The sequence below is a fragment of the Cnephaeus nilssonii genome, assembly GCF_951640355.1.
Source record: "Cnephaeus nilssonii genome assembly, chromosome: 17".
Taxonomy (NCBI): domain Eukaryota; kingdom Metazoa; phylum Chordata; class Mammalia; order Chiroptera; family Vespertilionidae; genus Cnephaeus; species Cnephaeus nilssonii.
The window spans coordinates 44394596-44422109 of NC_137088.1; the positions used below are offsets into that span (position 1 = coordinate 44394596).

General features: G+C 35.6%; 2 protein-coding genes across 9 annotated transcripts in view; one reads left to right on the forward strand and one right to left on the reverse strand.

Moving 5' to 3' along the window:
- CCDC66 (coiled-coil domain containing 66) overlaps nucleotides 1-4097 on the forward strand; it is a 70313-nt gene extending 66216 nt beyond the window's left edge. For all 5 annotated transcript variants that reach the window (XM_079794727.1, XM_079794728.1, XM_079794729.1 and 2 more), the window contains 4 exons: nucleotides 462-502; nucleotides 1203-1438; nucleotides 1652-1773; nucleotides 3005-4097. In XM_079794727.1, coding sequence (XP_079650853.1) covers nucleotides 462-502; nucleotides 1203-1438; nucleotides 1652-1773; nucleotides 3005-3097 — 492 coding nt within the window. In that variant the 3' untranslated portion in view covers nucleotides 3098-4097. The remainder of the gene's footprint in view (nucleotides 1-461; nucleotides 503-1202; nucleotides 1439-1651; nucleotides 1774-3004) is intronic.
- A 147-nt stretch (nucleotides 4098-4244) lies between these two features.
- Nucleotides 4245-27514, reverse strand: part of TASOR (transcription activation suppressor) — a 59710-nt gene continuing 36440 nt past the window's right edge. Inside the window, exons 12-24 of one of the 4 annotated variants that reach the window (XM_079794724.1) lie at nucleotides 25303-25375; nucleotides 25145-25216; nucleotides 23507-24205; nucleotides 19856-20256; nucleotides 18498-18636; nucleotides 17208-17267; nucleotides 12664-13463; nucleotides 9401-9523; nucleotides 8387-8546; nucleotides 7812-7920; nucleotides 6156-6334; nucleotides 5783-5950; nucleotides 4245-4932 (exon numbers count right to left, since the gene is read on the reverse strand). In XM_079794724.1, coding sequence (XP_079650850.1) covers nucleotides 4475-4932; nucleotides 5783-5950; nucleotides 6156-6334; nucleotides 7812-7920; nucleotides 8387-8546; nucleotides 9401-9523; nucleotides 12664-13463; nucleotides 17208-17267; nucleotides 18498-18636; nucleotides 19856-20256; nucleotides 23507-24205; nucleotides 25145-25216; nucleotides 25303-25375 — 3441 coding nt within the window. In that variant the 3' untranslated portion in view covers nucleotides 4245-4474. Of the gene's footprint in view, nucleotides 5206-5782; nucleotides 5951-6155; nucleotides 6335-7811; nucleotides 7921-8386; nucleotides 8547-9400; nucleotides 9524-12663; nucleotides 13587-17207; nucleotides 17268-18497; nucleotides 18637-19855; nucleotides 20257-23506; nucleotides 24206-25144; nucleotides 25217-25302; nucleotides 25376-27514 lie in introns of all 4 variants that reach the window. The other 3 variants (XM_079794723.1, XM_079794726.1, XM_079794725.1) reach the window with 3 other exon arrangements.

A 27514-nucleotide genomic window follows, 5' to 3' on the forward strand; every position in this document is an offset into this window, starting at 1 on the left:
TGGGGGTGGTAAACTATGGCCCATGGGCAAATTCATCCTGCTGCCTGCTTTTGTAAATAAAACTCTGTTGATACACAGCTATGCTCATTCTTTTATATATTATCTTTGGCTGGCTTCACACAACAGCTGCTGTGTTTAGAGTAGTTGCAACAAAGACCACATGGCCTAGCCAAGTGTTTACTATCTAGTCCTTTATAGAAAAAGTTTACCCTTAAATGTTATATAGATTAAAGAAAGCTGTTCTTTATTCAAATATCCATTCAGAACTTATGATCCATATAGACAGAGGATAATTTATAAAATCAGAAAATGGATTGGTTCTGACTCTGGAAAATTACAGTCTATCTAGTATCTTTTATTCAAATATTATCCTTAGATGTTTTTTAACAAATAAACACTAAAAGTATTGTGGAAACATATGCAAATACTATTACTACTTACTGCATTTATCCATCTTTTAGGAAGAAGAACCTCTGAAAATTAGTTATTTCAGCAAAGAAAGGTATGTTATGAATAGATTGATTTCCATAGTTACTTAGTACTGTGTATGTGGTACAAGAGATACAAAATATTTGCTCAAAATATAGGTGAGGTCAAGTATATATGTATATGAAGACAGAAACAGGAAAGTGTGATTTTGAGGTTAGGAATAGAGGTTTAAGGGAAAGGGTAGCTGGCATTTAAAATTACCTAGATTTTGAAGGCTGTTGGATTGGGTTTAGGTATGTAAACAGTGTCAAGCTAAGACATTCTGCTTGGATTGTGTGGGGGGAGGGAAGAAATGACTGGTATGGATAATGAAAAATTCAATTAACCAATGAGAGATTTATAACTGTTACAATTTTTATTTTATGTCTTTATGTAAGAAATAGCTGGTTCAGAGTTGTCTCAGAATATGGCTCTAACAGCAAGTTTAGGTCAGATGTAAGTACAGTACTTTATGATGAATTGAGAAACATTGGAATTAAGTAACCTTGCTAGCGTTGACCCCCAGGATCTAGTAGTTTAATCCCTACCCCACCCCAGTGGAGTATACATATCTTTAGCAAGTATTATTAAAAACTCAACTTAATCCCATTCTGTTTCTAAAGGTGCTATAAATACATTTAGGATAAATTTAAATGTAATTAAAGATTAGATATGGTTAATCTGAAATATACTATTTACATTCATCCCTATGTTGTTGTTTTTTTTAAATACAGGTCTCAATCACCACCAGTTCCTGTGATGAAAAACAGAACTCAACAGACAGTGAAAAAGAGTAATTACGAAAGAGAGAATCTGATCTCAGGAGGCAATCAAACAGAGTTATCACCCAGGATTTCTGAACCATCTCATTTTATTCCCTATGTTCGAACCAATGAGATCTATTACCTTGATCCAGATGCACCATTGTCTAGGCCTCTAACCCAGGATCCTCAGTACCAAAATCCACATAGTAAGTATTCTCCCCTTTAATTGTAAATTCAAAATTGGTATTCTTATCCTAGAAAGTACCATAACAAGGTTTGCCCAAGTTTTTTGAGGTCCATTATTAAATTTTGCTCGGTGCTTTCCTAGGACATAAATTCATTATGAATCCTTAGAATATACAATAGCATAGTGCTATATGTATCATAGAAATGTTTTTGTCATTTTCATCTGACTTTAGATTGTGACCAAGAACAACGACAGCTATTTGACTCGGACAGGGACCCACTTCTTAATCCTTATTTGGTGAAAAACAGAGATAGACAGCAAGCAATCCTAAAGGGACTATCAGAACTGAGACAGGTATGAACTTTTCTTTTATGAAGTGTGGATGTGACTTTTCTAGTGTTGGGATGACTGTTTTACCAAATGCCTGGTTGGTTACATGATTTATGTGACTGCATCCCAGTTAAAACAACAACAAATCAGTATCTACAGGTTTGGGGAAAAAGTAGATTTATAGTTATATGTGAAACAGTTTATATTTTTTGTATTTTCTGTAAGAACTGAAAATCTACTTTAGCCCCACCCTATATGTTATTCTTGAATTGAAACGTTTTAAGAATTTCCAGCATGAAATAATGATACAGTTCAAATATTAAGACATTTTTATTGAATGAAAAACAAATGCATACATTGTAAGACATGACCAATCAATAAGGCCCTAAAACCAAAGGCAGAAAATAAATATACAATGATGGTATAAGAGATTCTTAGAAATGCAGTTCACGCTTTTTAAAAGTGGATGTATTGGCAGTGTTTGGAATTGAACATTGACATAAGTCCCAAAGAATAATAGAATTCAGTATGAGATTATACGTATAACCTTACTCAGACTACTTTTTATTCCAGATCAATTACTGTTAGCTTAAAAAAAATAGTGGCTTGCAAAATTTTTCTGCAGTTTTGATTCACAGTGTGCCTTTTGTATTTGGGTAAAATACACTGCCATTTTAGGAATGCCTTTTCCCATGTTAAGTCATTTACCAACAATGCCTCTTGCACTGCAAATTGGTGATTCAAGTATTGCTTACTAGTTCTTTCTATAGACCTAGAAAATCATCCTTACACAGGATTATGAAGAAAGTGTTGTTTTTTAATGATAGGTTTGGTTTCATATAGATTTTTACCTAAAACTTGTTTGTGAAGACAGGTCAGGATGAAGGAATATGATGTACACATTCATCCAGCAGGGTTTGTATTAGCCACTAATGTTAGTGCAGGCAAGATAAACACTAGAGCACTTGGTGGACAGGAAGAGGGGGGATCTCAGCCCCATAATGATATTGACTTTAAAAAAGGCCATCCCTATTTGTTTCTATACTAAAAATATAATCTTCAAATATTGTAACAGCTACACAATATCCAACTAAAAGTCTAGTGTGTGAATTTTTTTGAGTGATTAAATTTTAACATGACTAAGCTTAAACTGTAGCCAAGTATCTGAGCTTAATACAATTCTGGATTAACAGGGTAAAATAGGAATAATTGCAAGTCTGCTACACACCTTACTAACATATCGATGTGATTTCAGGGCCTTCTCCAGAAGCAAAGGGAGTTGGAAACTAATCTCATGCCTTTAGCTGCCAATCAAGAAGATAATTTTAGTTCTTCATTTTCAATATAGAAAATCAAATCCTTCACATTTGTCTTCTAAATTATAAAATGTCCTCATTGCTTAACTGTATTTTTTTTCAAATAGCCCAGATTTATTTTTAAATGCTTATTTAAAACTTGTATATTCTGTAGTAAAATGCTGTATGTGTATATATAATAATTTTTTAATAAAACAGTTTTCTGCTCTGTCACAATCTCGGTATTAGGACTTACCTTAATACAGCCTGTAATCTGCTAATAGACAATGTTCTTCCACACTTTTTAAATACCTATGTATTTTGCTCTATAAAAGATTTAAAAGTCGTCTTTTGAAGTGCCAAAGGAAAAGTCTGGTTTAATATATCCCAACTTTTACAAAAATAATCGATTCCATTTAGGCTCACATGGTAATTTTTTCTTCCTGTTTTTATGACTTTTATTGTAGGAACTACAGTTTTTTTCAAAAACATTTACAAGTTTGCATTAGTAATGGAGAGGCAGTTATTGGCAGTAGCTGTGGGTTTAAAATTTGTCTCCAACCACATACTTATCTGTGAATTTAAGAAGTTATTTTAATCTAGCATTTAAGTACTTACCACCTCAAAAAGATACTTCTTTTCTAAGACTACCAGTTTAAAAATTTATAGGCAAAGGGTTTGTTCCAAATTGTCCAGTGCCTTTAATAAAACCTATTTCTTGAAACTGAATTTGGCTAAGTCAAGGGCCACACAAGCACTGGAAATTATAATTAATTACCAAGTACTCTAAAATAGGTTGACCAGAATTTTAGCAACATGCCAGAAGAAAAAAAAATGCTGCCTGGTATTAAGGCCTAAGTCTTATGTACATAGTTTATCTAAAAAATTGAAACGGAATTGTTAGATAAATCTTGAGGTATTGAGCCAAAATCCTGTAAATATTTATTAGTATCACTGGCTTATACCTGTATAAAAACACTATACAAAAGCTTAAGTGAAAATAAATACAATAGTTGATACATCATTTCAGCAAAAGTAGTTGGTATCATCTAACAACAGAGGAAAGCCATTGCTGTTTACTATCCTTTTGCAAACACCTAGTTTTATATATAAAACAGACTTCAATTTGAAGCCAAAGTACAGATGACATACAAACATAAAACTTAAAAAGTGCCAACATGAGATAATTCAAGTACAATATATGTTAAAAATATATATATATATTTATTTCAATTTCCATATGCTTTAACTGTTACAGGCCATCATGATTTAAATAAGGGGGAAAACATTTGAGTAAGGACAGAAACCTCTTGCTTAAAGAATGAAATATAAATTGTTAATTCACTTTTAAGAAACAGAAAAAGTCCATTAACAACCTATGTAAAAAAAAGTTACTGTAATTATTTTTCTTTTGAAGATGGCCTGGAAAATCATTTTTCCCCCAAGCTTTCAGTATAAGCAGATAAAAAGTAATTTTCACTTTCTTGAGACTGACTTGATGAAAGGGCATATGGTGTTCCCAAAAATGTCTGGTGAGTGAGAACATTAAAATGACTACACTGATGGGACATATTTAATTGATTTTGATAAACCTGAAAGTTGCTATATGAATCTTGTTCAGCTGAATTGTTCTGTCCTTCAGAGCTTACATCAATAGGAGCTCTCTCTTCAGAATCAATTTGGTAAGTCTTATCTTCTAATAAACTTTTTTGCACGTCAAGAGACGATTGCAACTCAATTTGAATATTCTTATTTTGATCTGTTCCACGTGATCCTTTGGTCTCTTTCGCCAATATTTCTGAACTGCTGTACACTTCTATTTGTGAGATTTCATCCCCTGAATCCAGAGACATATCCTCTTCATCCTTTTCATCGTTTTCTAAAAGAGCTACATTTAAAAAACAAAAAGTCCTACTCTATTGAAATACACAATTTAAATTTTAAAATTATACACTACTCACACAATATAATGCGTCAGGGTCTGCAAGTCCACAATCCCTTAAATCTTGGTCTTCTGCCACAAGTTCACTTAGTCACAACACTCACACTAGGTGTGAATGTCCAGATAATCCGATGCTAAAAGCTTCTGCGAAATGTGTTCACGTTTAATGTTGGGAAATCCCAACTCCCAGCTCCAAAGGGGTTAATGTCAAAACAGCATCTAAAGTTATACGGTAATTCAGTATTTGACAAGACAAATACAAAATAAAAATTCTGACATCTAGCTTCACTGGATTACTAAACTGGTAAGCTCTATCAAATGATCTCTGCTTTTCATCAAAAACAAAAAGACATCTTTTACATAAAACCTGGAACCAAAGCAGAGGCCATTGCACAAAAGACTAAAGCTATGGATATCCCTACTAGTTTGTGTTAAATTACTTTGTACATCTGGGGATATTTAGTACCCCAATGTCAAATCCCCATTTCTGGTGTCCTTTTAAAAAATATAACCCCTTCACTGACAACAGCAGCCAATAAAGCTTACAATACCTCAAAGAGAAAATGCCTACTTTATAGTATGCAGTCCACAAAAACTAATAGCTTGTATTGACTACTGTATAATAAATGAGATTTTGTGTATGTTAAAAATGATAAATTCATTGGAACACTTCCCCTGAAGCTGTTTACCTGAGGTGTGAGTGGTTTCAAAATAGGCATCTCATCATATGGAAAGAGTGAAACCATTCCTCTTTTTCTGTCTGCCTTCAAGAAAATGAAAACTACTAAAACATTACCTGACTGCGACTCAAGATTCTCATTAGCACCAAGCAGTGGAAGGTTTTCTTCTTCTGTGACCGAGTTGTGATAGCCCACGAGATTTTTAAAGTTTTGCATAAAAGCTTCAGCAGATGCAACTACTATTCCACTATCTGTATAATTGGAGGGCATCTGGATATTCTTTTCTAAATTAAAAAAAAAATGTTTTGAGTGTAAAATACTTGAAAATGTACATGGACAAATGCTGATGCCTGCTCCCAGCCCTCTTAAAATTCTTTCCACCACCCTTTTCAGAATCATATCTTAACAGTCAAGACCCACTATGGCCCCACAAAATCCTTTCATCCACATTCTTATATTCAGAGTAGAAAGCTGAAGACCACTGCTTACCTGTTAAAAAGACTACGTGTCGTTGCTGGATGTTCTGAGCCTGAAGTCTAATAAGGCAGTCCAATTCTGGAGCATTTCGAGCTTGTGAATCGCAATTGTGGTAAGACAAAATTTCAACCAGATGTTTCTTCTGATAGACATTCAGAAGCGTCAACAGACTTAGAGCTTTAGCATTCAATCTGTGAAATTAAATAGTTCAGTATCTGAACTATTTAAAATTTACTGTGGCAGTTTCTGCTTCAAATTTAAACTAGAATCTCTAACTTGAGGCAACTAATGACAACTGCACTGCTTAGCCCACTGCCGGATAGAGAGAGAGAGAACAGCAACTGTGCAAACCACATGTCAAGTTCAGGGGTTTCTCTGCAGGCAGAGCCCGAGGGCCAGCTGTTCCGTGTAGACTAAAATCTCAACCAGTCACTAAGTAACAAATTACAGTTCTCTTTATTTCCTCCAATTTAGAACTTTAGTGAAGGCATAAATGGGTAACAAAAAAAGAAATGAACAACAAATGGTACAAATTACTGACTATTGTCAGGAATAGGATGGTATTAACTTTGTACAAGTTAGACCTTTGGGCCTCAGTACTGCTATCTGTTATGTCAAGATAAGATCTGAAGGTAAAACAAGCTTTTAAAAAGTAAATTACTACTGCCAGGCTGGGTGACTTCAGTTAGCTGGTGTGTTGTCTCCTACACCAAAAAGGTTACAGGTTCAATCCCCAGTCACATCACATGCCTAGGCTGTGGGTTTGACCCTGGTCGGACCACATATGGGAGGCAACCAATCCATGTTTCTCTTCTCCCTACCTCCAGTTTCTCTCCCTCTAAAATCTGTGAAATTAAGTAATTCAGTATTCTCAGGTGAGGATTAAAAGAAAAAAAATATTACTACCAAAAGTTAAATACTTTAAAATTATTTAAGCATGAATTTCCCTAAGTGTGTACCATGGAATATCAATAAATATTAGAAAAATTTTGTGGTCTAAGTTTAAGAAATGCTGGTTGACAAAATGTAAAACAGAATTCTTAACTACAGAGTTTATCAGATCCTTACATATGTGAATACATTGTATGGACTCTCTAGTAGTAAGATACAGGATCCCAAACTCATCTGATTACATAATTGTTTGTGGAGCCTCCCAAAGTGATTGTTGCTCCAAGGTTCACACTTTGAGAAGTGACTTTTGGCCATGTAGGTGATTAGGACATAAGTGAATGTCCTGATCACAAATCCCTATATCATGGTGAGACCAATCTTGGTCTCAGTTAAGGGTGCTGTTATTAAATTAGCAGCGTAAGGTAACCCTCAAATGGGAGAGAGCCTGATGTAGTTAGCATACACACTTCAGTAAAAACAATAAAGACCACTGATTATTCCATTCTGATTATTATTCAAAACCCCCAAGTAGCAAAGGTTAAACCAATTATACCTATAGACATAACTAGAACTTCAGCAAACTTCTACCTAAACAATATCACTTGCAAATAGGTTAGAATAATTTAGTATCACATTCCCTTATGGCTGGCTAAGGAAAAACTGAACAGCACCCATAATCTATAAACACAGAGAAATTCAGAAAGAAATTTTGTCAACATCCACATGCACAAAATGTTAAATCAACAACCATCATATAGTTTTTTTTTGAAATCTTACCTGCCCAGTTCCTTTAGTTTTTTCTGAAATTTACAGTGGACTTTCCATTGCCATTTTCCTTCTGGAGTACTAAGTTCTTCGAGGAATGTCAAAAAATTTTTAAGGTTCTCTGTTAGAGATAATGAAGTTGATTTTAAATTCAATAAATAACAAGCACCCAAACTTAATTACAAAAGAAGTGTATAGTGATATTGTGTAGAAACACCTACATTCCTAAGTAGTATTTTCTTTCTCTCCCCCACCTCTAAAGGAGACACATTTTTATATTCTCTTTCAGATCTAAGAACATCACATCTACACATTATAAAAAAGAACATGTTGATGATAAACCAGAAGTAATCCAAGTGCAGTAGGTATAGAGAGCCTTACTTGCTTTAGATCAAATTTAGAGGAAATTATTTGTAAAGACTAGAATGGGGAATTTGAGGTAAAAAGCTCAAGAAAATGAATGGAAATGTACTAGTTATCTATGACTGGCTGAATGGATAATACAATAACAAGTGTGATTGAGTTATTATTGAGAAAAACTTAGGCAAGACAGAAGTTATGTGCTCAAAAGAATGCATAAATCTTACCAATTGTGATAACTTCTGGATTTAGAATGGATTCATCAGACACAATAAAACCTCCAGATATAAATAATTCATTGTATGTATGATTTTTAACATCATCCAGACTATCAACACCAGCAAAACTAACGCAGGGGAGCTTCTTTAAAGTCACCAGGCCAGGTACCTATTTAAGTACCAAAGTAAAAACAGAAATAAGGACAAATAAGGGAATGAACTGACTCTAGTGTTAAGTAACCTACAAGAGAAGAAGTATTAACAAAATGCACTATGGCTAACCTAAGCCAAGCACAAAATAATATTCCCAACATTATTTCCAAATATATAAACCAACATTTATGTAATGGGTACCCACCATGACCAGAGAACACTCTAAGGAAAAGGCAGCATAGATCTGGAAACAATTAAAAATGCTAACTTGTCTGGCCCTGTGAGTACAATCAGAATTCAAATGACAGCAAAAACCTACATAATACTGAACAGTTAGGAAAGGCTTCAAAGGGCAGCAGGACTTGAGAGAGGCTCATAAGACTAAATGGATATGCATGCATATAAGCATAACCAATGGACACAGACACCAGGGGGTGAGGGGCAATGAGGGGATAAGGACATATATGTAACACCTTAATCAATAAAAAATAATAATAAAAAGGCTAACTGGGGTACCTCCAAATCTAAGGGATAACGGCCAGTTTGGCAAAGGGGGTAAAATTGGGTTTTACCTGGGACATACAAATGAAGAGATGACAATATAAAGAGAGAGTCAGCAGACTTGAGTGACATAGAAGGTTTGTGATGTGCTGCCATTTAAAATTTTGCAGGGGTAGAGACTTGAATCTCACAAGCTGATTCTTAGAAGGGTCGTTTAGGTCTCAGCCCTAAATATCCAAACCTCAAAGTTTTATCTCCTTTAAAGCTTATGAGGATATTTTAAAAACAGTTTTAGTTTCAAAGGCAGTAAAATTCTATAATAAGGATGTTTTTGTAACCAAAATAAGTTGTAAATTTGACTTAGTCTACCTTGTGAATGAAGCCTGCAATGTCTTCATTTTGAATAATAATTAATAGTTTATCTAATTTTGATCTTCTTTCCAAAAACTGTTCTGGATGACATTCTGTATTGCCTAACTTGATAAGATATTCCTGTTAAGAAAAGAAAACTAAATCAACATTAAAAAGTTCTTTTGCAAACATCATTTAACATTAGAACTGCAAAATAAACTGATAAACTTAAGTTAGATCCAAGGGCCTCAGGGATCAAGTCTGCTCTTATTGAATCTAAAGCTCAGAGCTGAATGGTCACAGTCACATGTTACAATGCTATGCAATCAAAGCCAAGTAGATGCCAGTGTGGGGTATAAAAAACACACACAGTACAAACAATGGATTAGCCCAGGTTCTTAACCCAGCTCCACTACTTATTCTAGGCAACCCAGAGCCCAATCATTAACCATTTCCTCACTCCCATTTTCCTTTTCTTTCAAAGCAGGCCCTTGGTTATCTGCAGCAATGTTATTGGCATACTCCTTCAGAGTTACAAACCACTTTTCTGACCACGGTAGCTCATTTAATTCACAACATTCCCAAAAGGGTACTACCTTCCAAAGGACACATGTAGTCCAAGCAGAGCTCCCTTCGCGTGCTGGAGGAATCCTGAACTCTGAAGCAAACTGCAGGATCCTGGAAGTCACATTCCTCATTTCTCAGACACAGGAGCAAATTCATATTCTCAAGGTTGGCAGGCTAGTTAGCATAAATCTAAACCCAGCTTACCTCACAACCACTCTACTGGTCTTTGTATCACACCCAAAGGGGTTGTTTCTATGGAGCCCCAAACTAAAGTAGATAAAAACAGTTTGTTTTTTATTTAACCTGTAAAGCTTCTGGGCAGATCTGAGAGCAGCTTACGGTCAGGTAATAAAAAGATAAATTACTGTCAGGCCTGCTTATAATTTTTGGTCTTTTTACATTAAGAACTTTAAATGAGAGTTCATTTTAATGCATACAGTAAACCCTCGATTTAATGGACTTCGGATTTAACGGACAAATTTTTCAGTCTGTATGTCATGTGAAAATTAACACCATTAATTTTAAAATGCTTTTAACCAATATTTGCTTATAATTAAATTTACAGGTTATTTTTTTGTTATTATTTCACTGTTATTTTAAACAAATTTTAGCGAATCGGCCTGTGTTGGAAAAGAAAACACTGGTAATTTCGCTGACATAAATATTACGTATCTACAACTAAAGTATACATATTTAAATCCTAGAGTCACCGCTCATAGCCGAAACCGGTTTGGCTCAGTGGATAGAGCGTTGGCCTGCGGACTGAAGGGTCCCGGGTTCGATTCCGGTCAAGGGCGTGTACCTTGGTTTCGGGCACATCCCCAGTGGGGGGTGTGCGGGAGGCAGCTGATCGATGTTTCTAACTCTCTGTCCCTCTCCCTTCCTCTCTGTAAAAAATCAATAAAATATATATTTTTTAAAAAGTCACTGCTCATAAACAGTGTTCAGCAAATGATCTGTTGTCACGTAGCGTGACTCTTTCTGCAGCAGTTTCAACACATGCCAGCCGATGTTCTGACGTGCGCTACACCATGCCCCAGTCGTGAGCATTTGTTTACTCTTGGTGACTAGTGAATGCAAGCATTTACTAGACCTATTCAGTATACATTTTAAATTCCTGTAATAGAAAACATTTCTGTGAAATTAAACTTTTCATACATAAAGTAAAAACAGGTAAACTAATTTATCAATTTCTTAACATACACATTCGGAAAACCTACTTTATTATATAATGGACTTTTGGCTTTAACAGACACCCCCTCACCCGAATTAGTCCTTTATATCGAGGTTTTACTGTACAATAACAAATCAGTTTGACTCCAGAAATCTTTAGGAAACCTAACATTTTATTCACAGTTTTTATTCTTTGTAACATTTTTGCCAGAAATATTCCAATGGATATTGATTAAAAGAATTAAAGTTCCAATCTGATTTCCTATCAGATTTGTAAATCAGAGCTTTCCCATCCCTAAACAACAGAAATATGACTTAATCCACTCCAGACTGAATTAAAAGCATTTCCTGTGTGTTATAATCAGTTTCAAATTGTGGTGGGGGAGGTGGAGTAATGCTGAATACACTAGGCCCTTGGTTCTCATCTAGCCCCACACCAACATGCAGTTATGGCCCAAAGAGTACCATCCTTGGGCACATGTTCTGGCGGTGGGAAAAAAATCGAGAAGCTCTATGTTCAATCATACAAGGCAAAATGCAATCAAGGAACTGAATTCCTAGTAAGTCTGGTTGCATCCTCCCAAGAAACCACAAGGAATTAAAGACACACTGAGCACTCTCTTTCATTTCCATGCTCGGTTCTCCTGGGCACACCACATGAAGCATGCTGACATTAATAGGAGATCCCCTAAGTGACAAAGGCTCAGGACATATCAGTAGCATGGAGTTTCTGGGTCACTCTGGGCTTATAAGCCACTTATTTATAGTTTCTTCTGCTTTCTCTTACAAAACAATCAGAAATTCATCATGGCAAGTAAATTATGTAAGTGGAGCACATATTTATTTTAAAACCTAAAGTATTCCCTTAAGGAATTAAAATCCTACAGGTTAGTGAATTCTAATGGCTTATTATTAAACCCATAGAACTGTTTGGATATATAATTTACATACCTATTATTTTGTAGACCTATGTCTAACCCTATACACACACACAAATACATGTGTTGTGTTTTTTTAAAACCAAAAACCCTCATCTACTCTGTAGCTTCAGTAGAAAAAAAAAAATCTTGCAGTGAAGAATCTTCCATGACTGGGGAAGTCTTTCAGAATCATAGTATTTTTTGATCAATAAAGGCTATAGGGAACCTGACATGATCAGATATCAAGAAACACCAAAATATATTATCATTAGGTTATTCCTGGACAGTTTTATTTTTTTATTTGATAAAACCCATGGGGTAAATACAACTTCCTTTACCCCTCTGTATCTTTCCCTCCCTGTCATTAAAAACCCAAGTATGAAATACTTAAAATCTTTGAATAGTTTAAAGGTATTTGCAGTATGTAACAATGGTCTTTAAACAATAATTTAAATTCTAAGATATTTACATCACAAGGTTTCAGTTTAGTTGAACTTCAAGTCTTTCATTCCATTCTGCATTAAATTATGAAAATATATTTAAAAAAACAAAATAATTCTTTATAGAAGTCAGACCCAACATGACAAGTTCATACAACATATAAACTTCTCTTTTAGTTACCTTTATTTCTTTACAGAGCACGCTCTCTTCTTCTTCATGAATGTAAAATTTCACAGTATTTCTCTGGACATCTTTCATGATTTTAACCAAACTGTTAAATACTTCAGGTTCTAACTTGCTTATAAAATTTGAAAGAGCTGGCTGGGCAGAAATGTCTACATCACTGGGTGATTTTGTTTCTTTTTCTGGTTCCTGAGCAGTATCATCAGGTACAGTATGATCAGAAGTCACCATTAGCTCCATGGCATGGTGTGGCTGGTTCACTTCTACTTCAGTTAAACCCAAAGTTGAAGAAGAATGCTGCTCATTAGAGTTGGTGTCTTTCAAAGTATCACTAAAAAGTGGTTCAAGGTGTTTATTGAAGTCACTTGAGGAAACTGGTATGACATGTCTTCCTAGAGAATTCAATGCTATCTTAGTACCAGAACCATTAAGGCTGACTGGTGGCCAATTCCCACCCTTGGCTGATGCTTTGATAATAATAGAATTTAGTTTCTCATGCAAGCCATCTACAAACTCCTGTACACCAGCTTTGGAAGTCTTAGAATATATGAACTCAGAAAGTCGTTTCATCTTCTCTTGTGTTGAAAAGATAGGTGTGGGAATTCTACTGACATATGAAACATTCTTTTGCTTCAAAATCTCTTCTATCTTCCTAGAAAAGAGATTGTATTCTCCTAACACTGTCCTCTCTGTGGTTTCATTCACTGGAGGCGGCTCTGCTGCTGGCACACACTGCTCCTCCACTGTCATCACCTGACCTGTTAACACGTCCTCCTCAGTGGTGCCCTTTAGTGTGTCTGTAAATGGAGAGGATGGAAACTGGTAATCAGAACTTCTCTGTCTACTTATTACCCGGGGGTCGTTAGGAAAGGCCTCCTGTGGTGGCAGATACACCAGTTGTTCTTCTGGTGATTTCATACCTATACAGGAAGAGTTTATTATAAGAGTAATTGAAAAAAATAACATTTGAAAAAACAAACATTTTTTTTGAGAAAAAAAGTCAGGTCATTAGAACTAATTACACATTGGAAGGTAGAATAAAAATCACAAATAATGGTGTGAAAAGGGCCAATTTGGCATCAAAACAAGTTATTTCTGCTTCCCTACCTTTCTGTCTGACTTTAATAGACATGTTTTAATCAGGATAGTCAGTTGCAACAGCTTCAACACCCCTATATTCTTTGTTAAGTAACGTCTACTATCTATGTCTATAAAAGGCTAATATGCAAAGTGTCCCCTTGGGAATTTGATCGCTTGCTATGATGTGTGCTGGCTACCAGAGGGCGGTGTGGAATGAAGGAAGGCTTCGTGCACGGGGCGGGGGGGGGGGGGGGGGGGGGGGGGGGAGGGGAAGAGTGTCCCTCAGCCCAGCCTGCACCCTCTCCAATCCGGGACCCCTTGGACATTCCTCTCACAATCCTGGACCGCTGGCTCCTAACCGCTCACCTGCCTGTCTGCCCAATCACCCCTAACTGCCCCCCTGGCCGGCCTGGTCACCCCATTGCCCCCCGCCCCCGCCGGCCTGGTCGCCCCATGCAGCCTGCTGTTTGGTTGTCCCTCACTGACCCCCCTGCCGGCCTGGTCGCCCCATGCAGCCTGCTGTTTGGTCGTCCATCCGGTTGTCTCGGTCATGACAGCCCCTGGCTTTTTCTATATTAGGATAGTCTTGATATGAAAATTTGAGAGTAAGGCAATTGAAAGAATGCCAAACTAAAATGATGGGGGAATAACGTCCAACTTAAGAGTTGCATTCATGATGTAAGATAATTAATTTTATGTTTCCAGATTACTTTCTCCTATGAGGTTGCTTAATGGATTTCCTACAATGTTAGGGACTTCAATTTATCAGGGGGAAAAAGGTTCAATAATACAGGAAGAGAACATATTTCAAAGTTGCATTAAGAGTAACATTTTTGACAGTGCTTTCTTAAGTATTTTTATTTTGTTTCAAAATAATTCCAAGAGAAATCATTTAAGATAAAGAGGTCATTCCGCTAGCTGATGCTAATAGAATTATTTAACTTTTGACTCTTTGACAACTAGCTCAACCCATAAGATCATAATTCCCTCCCTGCTTACAAATCCTAAATTCAAACAAAATGTTTTTGAAATTACATTTTAAAACAGGTACCCTAAGTCCCTTTTTAAAAACAAGGGGAAAGACCTTTAACAACCATTTAATATTATATTTTAGAAAAAGAAAAAATTTCTGATCTTTGACTATAAGATTGATACTACACAATTATATCCTTTAAAAAATTACTAATTTTTAAAAAATCTTAGCCAATATTCCATAACAAATTGCTATTCTAGTATATGGAATGGTGCCTCTAAATCAGAAAGCCCAGGTACTAGTTTTCACAACTACAGTACTTTAAAGACACAGTGAATTCCCTATTCACCTAGGTGTAGCAGCATGCCCCCTTTACACAAAATTCAGATTTTATTTTCCCACACTCACACTTTTCTAAAGGTTTTAAACAGCCTCAGCAGCAGTCAGCTTGTGACATTTCTCTATCAACCCCAGTGGTTACCATGAACCACTGTAACCATTAACTGCTGTAAAGGTACAGTCCGCAGGGTAAGAAGACCATAGCAGGTTTGTAGGTGGAAGAGAAGGGGAGCAAAATATCCAATACCATGGTACGAATTAAAATTGTATTAACTGGTAAGTCAGAAAATTCAAGTTCCAGAAAATAACTCAGTAATACTGAATATTCTTCTTAAATTTCAATATGGGGTCTAGTGCATATGTAAAATGTTTGTGCTAGGAGTGGAAGATTTACTTTTTTAAGTATTTTATGTACTTCTTGAATTATGTACCATGTCAAATGCCTGATTTGTTTAAATAAAAAGATTTTTAATTGTACCTCATAAAACAAATGGGTTGAGGACCACCTGTAATTTAAAAACTTCTGAATCACTTATTTTAAATAAAATACTTGCTCCCAAAAATCTATAGCTATAGTTCACACCTATAAACTTATTCTTGAAGGGCTATCGATAAAGGGAATTTTTAAAAGATGAAATATAACTTAAATCTACCTGGGGAATTCTCCATATTAAAAAAACTCTAAACCAAATCCATTTAAAAAATGCAAATGATCACTACCTAATTTTATTTTGCACAAATTTCCCCTATATGATTTTAACTGGTAGGTTGACTTTATTATTTTTAAAATGTCTTCCTCAATTAAGAAACATGTCAATATCCATAATAATGCATGTTTTCTATTGTTATTCAAGCACTGCAATACTATGACTTTTAAGTGCAAAGCGAGTAGTATTCAGATATTTGTACTTTTAATCACAATATATGAAGATGGCATGCCAAACAGGAGGACTGCTGATGCTGATGAAGCATTTTGAAGTATAAACAAGATACCTGCTGCTCCTAAAGAGAAAGAATTACTGATAGACACAAAACACAGGTGAATCCCAGACATAATGTTCAGTGAAAGACCCCAAAACAAGAGGACAGGTAGGTTCCATATATCTTAAATTCAAGAACAGGTAACACTAATCTATGATGAAAGAAGTCAGATTTAGTGGTTACTACTAGGGGAAGGGAGAGCACTAACTAGGAAGATGCAAAAGAAAGCCTCAGGTGCTGCAAGTGTTCTACACATTGATCTGGATGGTGTCACCTACGTGTATCCATTTAGATCATCTTTATCTAGGAAATATAATAGCATTCTTTAAGAGAATCTTGAACTAAAAGTCATTTTAATTTCTAAAAGAGAGGAATAACTGTAAAGAACTACTAAAAATTCAAAAATCATTTAGCTTTCCTTCCCCCCACCCAAAACCACTGAACACGTTAAGCACCATGTCAGTCACCGGTGACTGAAACGGAAAGGAAGACAAAATAGGCTTGGCGCTTAACGTGTTAAGATTTCTAAAAGAGTAAGATCAACAAAACGATAACAAGTAAAAAAGACCCACTACCAAACTCTAAGAAAACAAAGCCTATGACCATGCAGGGATGTTGAATTGACTGAGCTCAGACAGAAGACTCTTAGTTGCACCCACTGCAACTAGCTAATCATTACTACCTGTAAATGTTTCTGGAATCCGAAAGTTCCCTAATCTCTAATATAAATTATCTGCAGAAATTAGCTTTACAATTATAAGAAGAAGAATTGGGTAAAAAAATTTCAAGATTAGCAGTAATGTACCTAATAAATGGCTTCACCTCCATGTATTTGTATAAATTTAAGAGAAACTTAAAGACTGCTTCACATAAAATATCCTACAGAAATGGATTAAGAAAAATATTCCCAAATCATCACATCAGATAGAATTGACTGTAGGTGAAGAAAACAACTGTAATCTCTATGAATATGTAGTGACTGCTTTGAACACATTCTTTATATAAGAATATTTGATACAAATCAAGTAATGATATAAATATGATATAATCCAAATTTTCTGTAATTAACAGAACTTAAATTGATGCCCTACTGATGGAAGACCAGAATGCAAGTAGCAATTCTGAGAAGGGCAGTGGGAGGGAGGAAAAGCAAAGGGAGCCTTCTCACCTGGCGTTTGTTTTTCACCATGCTTCCCCTGCTGGTCTTCTGGGCTTCTTGCATTCCCTCCTGACAGAAAGCATCCATTAGATTTGTAGACTCTCTTCAGATATTGGTGATACCTATTAAGCAGCTCTGAGACAACCCCAAATGCTAACAAATCCAAGTAGTCCTTCTTTTGCCTAAAATAATCCTGAAGGCTCATTCAGAAATGGGAAGTTGCTTCTCTTTCTATTCAGGTGATGATGGAATATCAACACCTAGATATTGTGCCTTCGAATGGCTCTGAAATTAACTGTAAAGGTATCTAAATGAGGAATGGTTAGGATAATCATCTTGTACCCATTACTTCCTTATTCTGTTTCTCCCACTCAAACTGACACCTTCAGCTCCCAAGTGAGAAACAGTTGCCTCTCTACCACCACTTCTAGGCCTCTTACCCTCTCTGGTAAGGTACTAAGTAGAGAATGGTGCTGAAGCCCAAGGAAATTCATCAAAGTTTTAGAAATTCTTCTCAGAATAGAATCCTTGGAAGTCTCAGTAGCTTCTAGGTTACAAATCAATCTACTTTTTTCCCTTTTAAAGGTTAAACAAAGGTCCAGAAATGGAAAAGATGTGCCCTGGAAATATTTCAAAAAATGCTTAGCTAACAAAGATGAATAAGAACTTAGAATATTAAGATTATGTATATATGTGCTCATACATGTGTTTGCACAGAGAAATTAGGATGCTGCAAAATGAACTTTCAACATTTGCTAAACTATTCTTACCCCATGGTTCATTAAGCTTCCCAGGATATTTGCATTTCAGGACATTCTCCACAATGATCCAATTATGCCAAGATAATCCAATACTAAGAAATCAAATTTCTTTTAAATAGATGAACCTCAATATGACCACTTCTTTGATGACAGCTTGTTATAAGGAAGCTTATAATTTGAGCAGACAGCATTTACTGGCTGTCCAAAGACCATCACTGCATCTCTGTATCTACCTCACCTTATTAGAAACAATTTCTGCCAATAATTTTCATTTGGAAATTTACATGCTAAACTCTATCCAGAGAAGAAGCATGTTTTAAATCCCTATTTCTTAATAGGGCTTTTTGCAGAAACTTGCTGATGCTGACCAAGAACAGTAACACTTGATAAATATTATATTGCTCAAAGTAAGACACTGAAGATGTCAGAGCCAAGACAAAGCACTCAAGAGTAGGATCTAGAAAAAGATGAAACCCTTCATGAAACTGGTCCCTAAGTAAAACCAAGCGAACCTAATTCCCAGTACACTTGTTCTTACCTGTAATTGGAATCAGTTTCCAATGTATTTCAGTCTCTTCAACATTTGACTTAGATTGTTTATGGAATCCATGTTCAATGGGAATGTTGGGACACAAACTGCAATCTTCAAAATTATTCATGCTAATTAAATTTGGTTCCTAAAAATTAAGAGGACATATTCAATAGCTTTCTTTTCAATTCATTTTAATGTCAAGAATAAACAACCATTTTTTCACAGCAAATTCACAGCCTTCAATTTGAACATTGAAAATTAGTCAAATCAACATGGTAAATTAATAATACTTCAGCCTTACATTAAAACACCTTTCCTTCAAAACATAATTTGATATTGAATTAGAACTGAGGTTGGTCAACTTTTTAATTCAAGCACCAAGTATTTTAGGCTTTGCAGGCCATATACTCAGATACTCAGCACTGCCATTTAGTGCAAAAAGCAGCCAAGGCAATACCTAAACAAATGGGCATGGCTGTGTTCCATCAGAACTTTAGTTACAAACATAGGCGGTGAGCTCAGTTTGGCCTATATCAACCCAATTTAGAGTATTAAACATGTTAGGAAATGCTAACAACATAAATTAGTTTCTCAGTGCCTACTCTACACATCTTCCCAAGTGAGCCTCCTACAATCATCCTCCCCCTACATTAAATATCTGAAAACTACATGGACAAAGGCTAGGGACATACATATGACTTTTAGCCAAAGGCAGGGAGAGAAAATGAAGGAAGAGTAAATTAGAAATAAGCCCTTAGGATGGTGCCATCCTAGTATTGTTCCTCAGTAATGTAGCCACTTCTTGGGGGAATATAAGGCTACTTCTCAGCTAGAGATCAGTACTCTAAACAGAAGTCATAAATAAACTGGATGCCCTGTCAAGTAAGGCTGAGTGTCACTTCAGTGTTAATCCTAAAGGCAATTCATTTTCCATTCTTATTTGTAAGAGAAAGACAAAGTGCCTAACCTTGTTTGTAACACTAGTGCACTGACTTTACTCATCTGCTTCACCTATGGGTAATGGTATTTCTAGCAGAAAGCCAACGTTTCGAGAATTCAACTTTATTATGAAACGATATGGAATTAACTCCCAATAAGCCATTTCTGAAAAATAGATGGTCTAGCCTTAACGTTATCACCATAGGTAAATCTTGGGACTATCCATAAACTTACAAGCAGGAAGGAAAACAACTACTTCTCTAGTCAACTCTTTGTAAAAAGGGATAACTTAGAAATACTATCCTGGACACTTTTATTGAAATGTTTTCTTTTTAAAAGGGAGAAAAAAAAACATTTAAGCACACCCTCTCTTTCACACACACATTCACAAAAGCAAACAATATAATCAAAAGATATAAGCTTACTTCTTTCAAATGTAGTTTATGGTCAGTGCCTACTTCACTGGTAGAAAGAGCAATAGGATACTTTACAGATGATGTATCAGCGTCTAGCAATGGGCTCTGAGTGCCCTTAAAATGTGCATTTTCAATTTTTGCACAAGTAAGCTGCTCATATTCTTTCTTATCTGGGTTAGAATTCAATTCATATTCATGCTTTTGCCTCAGCTCTTCATAGGCACCATCAGAACTCAATCCTAAGGCTTTGTTGACTGTGTCTGTCAGGGATGCATCAGAATTGCGTGCATTTGCTAATGTTTCTGATAGCCAATTAAACAGCCTATGGATGTCAGCAACACCAGAGTTAGAGGTATCCTCCTGCTGCAAGTCAGTGTCATGCCCAAGTGAGCCAACGGGCTGTGGAGACTCTGAAGGGAAAAGAGAAAGAAGTCATCTCTTAAAGTTGAGTTTGGAAGGCTAGCATAATACTTTTAAAATTGAATGTATATAAAAATCATCATAGACATTTATGGGCAGGAACTCAGTAGACTTTACATGTACATCCATCCCTTACTTTATAAATATGACTGGTTCTAAACTTTTGCACATAGGTCAAAATTCCTATTAAGTGAAAATTTATTTACATAATTTGAAAAATCTATTAATGGATAAATGAGCTCAAACATCAAGTTGGTAATATGGATGATATATTTATTAATGACCATATTACAGTTACCTTAAAATCTACTAACAAAATCCCTAAGTCAACCAGATGCTGGACAAGAGATAAAATATTTGTTGCTACTTTGTAAAATATTAGGAAGATATGCAAATTACACTAAAGGAAAAAAGAACTCATGACTTAATTTGAGTTCTATCTCCTTTATAGGTTTTACGTTTTGTCCTTAAGATACTGTCTGACATTCTTATCATCTAAGCCTTATCTCAACTGACTAGATTACCTAAAGAAATCTACACTAACTTTGCACTAAGAACAGAAAGCACTGTAAGAGCTGGTTCAAAGTGGGTACAAATCTGGGAATTCTGCACAACAATATATTTAAAAACTTGCAAAGGGTGTAGACATTCAGAAAGTCATGTGCTTTTAATGCTGAAGAAAGGTAAAACCCGGGTAGGTATAATGTACCACAGCAAAAAACATCAAAGAGCAGAGTACATGCTGTATGATTCTATGTACATATAAAGCAGGCAAAAACTAATCAACAGAGGCAGAAAGCAGATTGGTGTTGGGGTGAGATTAGCTACAAAGGAGTATAAGGCAGTGTAATAAAAATGTTTTATATGCTGGAGTGATAGTAACATTAAAAATGTTCTATATATTGTAGTATTAACATAGCTATAAAAATTCATCAAATTGCCCTTAAAATGGGTACATTGTATATAAATCATATCTTTAAAAGTTTATGTTAAAGAGGGTAGGGAGGATAGAAGGTTACCTCTTATAAAATGAGTGGGTTCACCACCAAATCAAGATCAGGGTATTTTAGCCCTGCCCTGTGTGGCTCAGTTGACTGGAGCATCCCCCTGTACACCAAAAGGTGGCAGAGCACATACCTAGGTTATGGGTTCAATTCCCAGTCCGGTTGGAGCGCATACGGGAAGCAACCAATCGATGTTTCTCTCACATGTATGTTTTTTCTCTCTCTCTCTCTCAAAAAAAAAAATCAATAACATTTACTTAAAAAAAGATCAGAGTATTTTAGATGTTAGAATACAATCTTTAAATCTCTAATTTTAGTAATCAGAACTAAAGTGTGCAAAATGACTACAAAGAAACAAGTGAGGAACACCTAGAAATGCAAGTCTGATCATCACTGTTCTAGTTTAATTAACCTATCCATCCCTTCGCCCTGCTGCATTTCTCCTTTGGTCTATTATAATTAGCATGGCTTCACCATCATTTTATTGATAAAGCCTGATTTTCACCCACACTTTTTCACATGTACAAAGTTAGTCAATATCAGCTAAAAATGGCACCAAACTTTACTTATCTTGCCTCTCATGTGCTCAGTGCTAGGAAATAGAGCCAAGTTTAGGAACAATATTTTAGAGTTAGTCAGAACTGAGTTCAATCATGGATTAGTGAACTACATAGCTTTAGATACTTATTTAATTTCTCTGAAATTACTTTCTCGTCTGTAAAATAAGGATAGTAATGTCTAGTATTCAAGAACTAAATGAGTCCACATATGTAAAGCACCTAGTACATAGGAAGTTCTTAAGTCTCAAGATACATGTTGACAGTATGGATCAGACACAGTCAACAGGTTCAGCACACAGCAGAAATCCAACATAAGCTAAAGGAGATGAAAACCATCAAGGAGCAGAACACCCAGAAATTTATTCTGGAGGGATCTGAACTGCAAAGATATGAACACTTGAGAGAAATTAAAGATGCTTCAAGAAGAAAGAAATAGAAGTAAATGGCTAATCATGACATATTCTGAGAAAGATGAGCTTTAACCAAGGAGCATGTGAGGGAAGAATGGAAAATATGGCTACTCAGGACAGATGTTGCCAACCCAGAAAAAAAACCTGAAAGATGAATACAGAAGCTGAGATTGGTGGCAAATTAGCAAAGCAATATTGAGAAGAGCATCATACTGAAGTGAGTGATAGAAGCCAGGAAGGCCACCCAGGTGATAAGAATACAAAGATGATACGTTAGAAAAAGTAAAAAAACAGTTATTGAAAACAACACTGTCAAATAAAACTCTCTGCAAGGATGCAAATGTTCTTGATCTGTACTGTTCAATAAAGTGGTGTAGCTGGTTTAACAAAGGAAATTAATTTTTGTTTCATTTAAATTAAACTTTCTGCACTATCCAATATGGCAGCCACTCGCCACATGTTATTTAAGATCTGCCTAGTTAATAAGAACAGTAGCAGCAGCATAAAATGTAGACTGTTACAAAAAAGGTCCCTGAATATAAAGAAACATATTTCATGCTTATGTACTAGCAGTGTAAAGATCTTAAAAATATAGATAAAAAAGTATTTTAAAATAGTTGTAATATTGAAACACAAACTTAAGACAAAGGCCTCCCATTTCTTCTTATGTCAACTAAAACAAAAAAAAGGCAAAGAAAACTAGGAAAAAAAAGGGGGGGGGGGCAAACATATTACTGGATTCCCAGGGTAGAAAAAAACATGTCTATGCATCTAAGAAATTTTATTTTAAAGTTAAGAAGATTCCTCTCATTAACACCCCTCAAACTCCCCAATATTCTATACTTTTCCAATTATAAAATTAAAGAAATATAAAAGGACAAGTGGTCCAATTAGTAGGATAAAAGCTAAGAATCCTTTATTTTCTCACATTTGTCTACGCTACACAATTCAGAAATCCAATGTGCTAGGGTAGGAGTTGGCAAATAACTGTATTTTCTGTGAAGGACCGGACAGTAAATATTTTAGCCTTTGTGGGCCATAAAATCTGTCCCAACTCTGCCATGGTAGTGTGAAAGCAGCTATGTATACACATAAATGAACAGGCATGGCTGTATTCCAGTACTTTCTTTACAAAAACAGAAAACAGGCTGGACTGGCTTTCACTTTGCAATCTGCAGACTCCTATGCTAGAAGCAAGGACAGAACTACTTTACTATATTTTTGGTTATTATTTTTATACTGTAGAAGAGCAAACTGATATTTTACCTTCATACAGATGGCAATTTTCAGCTAAATTACTTGTTTTGGCGAACTTTCTCATATTTTCAGGTAGATCCTCAAGCTTCCTCTTCAAGACAGTTTTGCTTCTCATATCTTCTGTGTCTGAGTCCCCACCCACATTTTTTTTCCTAGACTGAATCAAATTAATCAATTCTTTGACTCTATCCTTATCATAATCCAAAGAGTGAGATGACTTCTGCTTTCCAGGTTTAATAGCCTCACCCCTTGAGTTATTTCGTTTCCCAAATTTCTTTTTTGTGCCATTCATTTCTTCGTGGCCTTCATAATCTGAAAGTTGACCGAACTGTTGAAGTTTTCTATTGTCTTCAAATAGCTCTTTTAACTGACAAATAGGTAACTGATACATTTCAGGCCGAAAAATATAGGTACGCAAACAATCATCAATATGGGATTTATTTCTTGGAGCTGGGTATAAGAATTTTTTATCATCTAATCGTGAATCATATGGAAACATAATAAACTCTCGTTTACCTGAACCAAAACCTCGCTTAAAAAATTCACTTACATACTTTTCAACAACAGAATGAAAATTTATACTATTTATATTTTTGAATTCCTTTCGACACCGAATCAAAGCAAATTGTAAAAACTGAGTTATTTTTAATATATCTGGCATGCTCTCATGTCTTTCCGGTGGTGCTACATTGGTTGAACCCTTTTGTGCTGTAAACAAAAAGAGTAAGCCATGTTAGCAATGAAGAAACTAATCAAATACAGATCTACATATTGTCAAAGAAATGTTAACATTCATACATTAATGGTGAACCAAACTCGTATGTACCTTAATACATGTATGTAACATAGAAATATATGAATCACATGTTTCTAAGTCTAGGGGACTAAAACAAGCCGATGAGAAGCTAAAACAAAGGAAATTATACAACATATTTTTAAAGGGAAAAGTACCCACTCATTGAAGATCTCATTTCCTTTTGTAACTAGGCCTTTCAACTTGGGGCAAGCAAAATATCAGAAATAAAGAAGCAGGGCAAGATATGAGGCTCATCACAAGATAGTCCTACCCAGGATAGCAATGGCATTCTTTCCTGTTATAACAACTTCGTAAGAACTCTATCCCTATAAGGAGATATGCAAGCACTGAGTGCTACACCTGAGAATCTCATTCTTAATCTAACAGTGAAAGCCATTAGTGGGAACTTTATCTTAATATAGCACTAAAGTTAGCTCTTAGGAATGGTGAAAAGCAAATTTTATCTGATATCAGTGTGAAAAATTCTAATTAATTTTGAATGGCCTAATATTTAACCCAGCACATGATGCTTTTACAGTTGCTAAAATCTGAATGCAAAAATGAACTAAGATTTTAAAAAAATCGTATTTTATAAAACCCCCAAAAAGCTACTGTGTTATAACAATTACAATTAACATTTAGTGGGGGAAAAAACTATTAAAACCCAAATAATTTTTCATAGTAAAAAATAAGTCAAGTCATATAATTTGTACTTTACATTGCTAATAGCTCTTACTACCCCCAGTATTTCCTAAAACATGATGTAAGAAAAACAAACTGCTTAGGGAGTTATCTGGAAATTTTCAATATACGTATCTATAAGACTGGATTTAGATAGTCAAAGAACTTACAAGTAACTATGCCTCTAGGTTCTTGAAACAGAAACAAAGCATGTAGGATTCGAGATCTGGCAGTTTGATGTTCTAAAAAAACAGAAGTCAAATTAATTGGCAATGTGTTTTACCTAAAACCTTAAAAAAGAATTATAAAAATTAAAGACATTACCTACCATATGGAGAAACCATTTGAAAAGGAGAGAGAAGAAAAAGGTATCCTCGGTCTCCCAAAGGTTTAACAAGAACCTGCATTTTTAGAAGAGGGAAAAAATTTAATCTGCTTTATTATTACTAACCATAAGGCAGATACAGAAGTTTCTGCTAATTAGTTCTTGATCATCTTTAGAAAACATATTGCCCCTTAATTGTTAAAAACTCTTCTCCAACTCTGCTAATTCACAGAACTCTAATAAAATATTCTTTAGTTTTCGTAACTTAAATGAGAAAATTCCTCTAATTTACTGTGAAACCAACTTGCTGATTTTCCCTTGACACTAAAATACAAGGATCAAACTAAAGCTTTCAAAAGCAATTCAAAAGACATGCTAATTGCAAAGGCAGTGTGCTGGATGTTGGAAATATAAAACAAGTATGACACAAATGCTGCCTTTAACAGTTCAGGCTAATCACAAATGAAATGTGTTGCTAATTCTTCAGATATTTAATGAAAATCTTTCACACATAAGGCAAATTGCCTTGCCAGAAATAACTTCAAAGACAATATAAGATCACAAGTAGTTTATAATTGGGTGGACAGAGCAACACAGGAAATATCAATAATTAGATTAAGACAGACAAATTCTTAATAAGATTTACAAAGCAACATGAAGGGAAAAATACAGTTCATTTATGATCAGAAAAGAAACAAAGTGTACTGGAGATGAATTTTGAAGGATGGGTACAGTGCCAAGAACCTGAGATTGGGGGAAGAACATTTCAACAGAGGCAACATCATGAACAAAGGCAGAGTTATAATATGATAGACATCAGAATACCTATGACTGGCAAAAGGGTGAGGACAGATTAGGACAAATGTCCAAGACAAGCATACAAAGAAAGATCCTAGGATAAATTATAAAAAGACAAGAATGCCAGGTTAGCCAGGAATGCACTGGAGAGTATACCCTTTTGAACTGGAATGATTCCCTTCAAAAAAAACTTGTGCTACAAATTCCTATTAAATAATTCCAATAAACAAAATTTGTGTATGAACCCATAATTTTAAGGCTGAAAACTGACTATGCTACCAATTTACATTTAATAAAAACATTGTTTGAACACTCAAAAGGTAGACAATGTACATAAAAATTTTGTTTCAGACTCAAACACTTTTATTTAAAAGTTTTATATATCATATCCTTTATAACATTTTGTCCAACTCCTGGTATCAAAACAGGAAGTTGGAAAACACAAACAAAATTTTCATGTTTTGTGTGGTCACTGAGGAAAACAATTATATTCTTTTAATTTTTCACCCACTCCAAATACCAGGCTTTTAAAATTCCCCTGGCTTAGTGGTCTTTATAAAGACCACTGTCCTCAATTCTAAGGGAATCAACACCCTAAAAACACCCAGCCAGACAGGCTTTAGCAGTAATATCTGTGACTTTAGCTCAAAGAAAGTTTAAGCCCTCTAGAAAAGGAAATACAGCCAGCCAGCATGGCTGAGTGGTTGAGCATCGACCTATGAACCAGGAAGTCATAATTCCCGGTCAGGGCACATGCCTGGCTTGCAGGCTCAATCCCCAGTAGGGGTGTGTAGGAGGAGAAGATCAATGATTCTCTCTCATCATCGATGTTCCTATCTTTCTCTTCCTCTCCTTTCTTCTCTGAAATCAATAAAAATATATTTTAAAAATGAAAGAAAAGGAAATACATACCTATAAACTCTGTGCTCCTACTGCCTCTATTTGTTACATCTTACTGTTTTTTTCAGAAAACAGTATTAACCCAGTCTGTGCATTTTTATTATTTGACTAGAGGCCCAGTGCACGAAATTCATGCACTCAGAGGGTGAGGGGGGCGTCCCTCAGCCCAGCCTGAGAGACTCCCGCCACTGCCACTGTGCTTGCCTGGCTACTGGCTGAGCAGTGCTCCCCCTGTGGGAGCGCACTGACCACCAGGGGGCAGCTCCTGCATTGAGCATCTGCCCCCGGTGGTCAGTGCGCATCACAGTGACCGGTCATTCCGCTGTTCGGTCGATTTGCATATTAGCCTTTTATTATATACTAGTAGCCCGTTTGCACGAAGATTCGTGCAATAGACCTTCATTCACCTGGCTGCCTGCACCAGTTTTCTGCCGGCACCAGGGACCCAGGCCTTGGCTGTGGCCACCGCCTTCTGCCTTTTTCAGGATCGGGGCTTGGCCCCGGGCGGTGGCCTTGG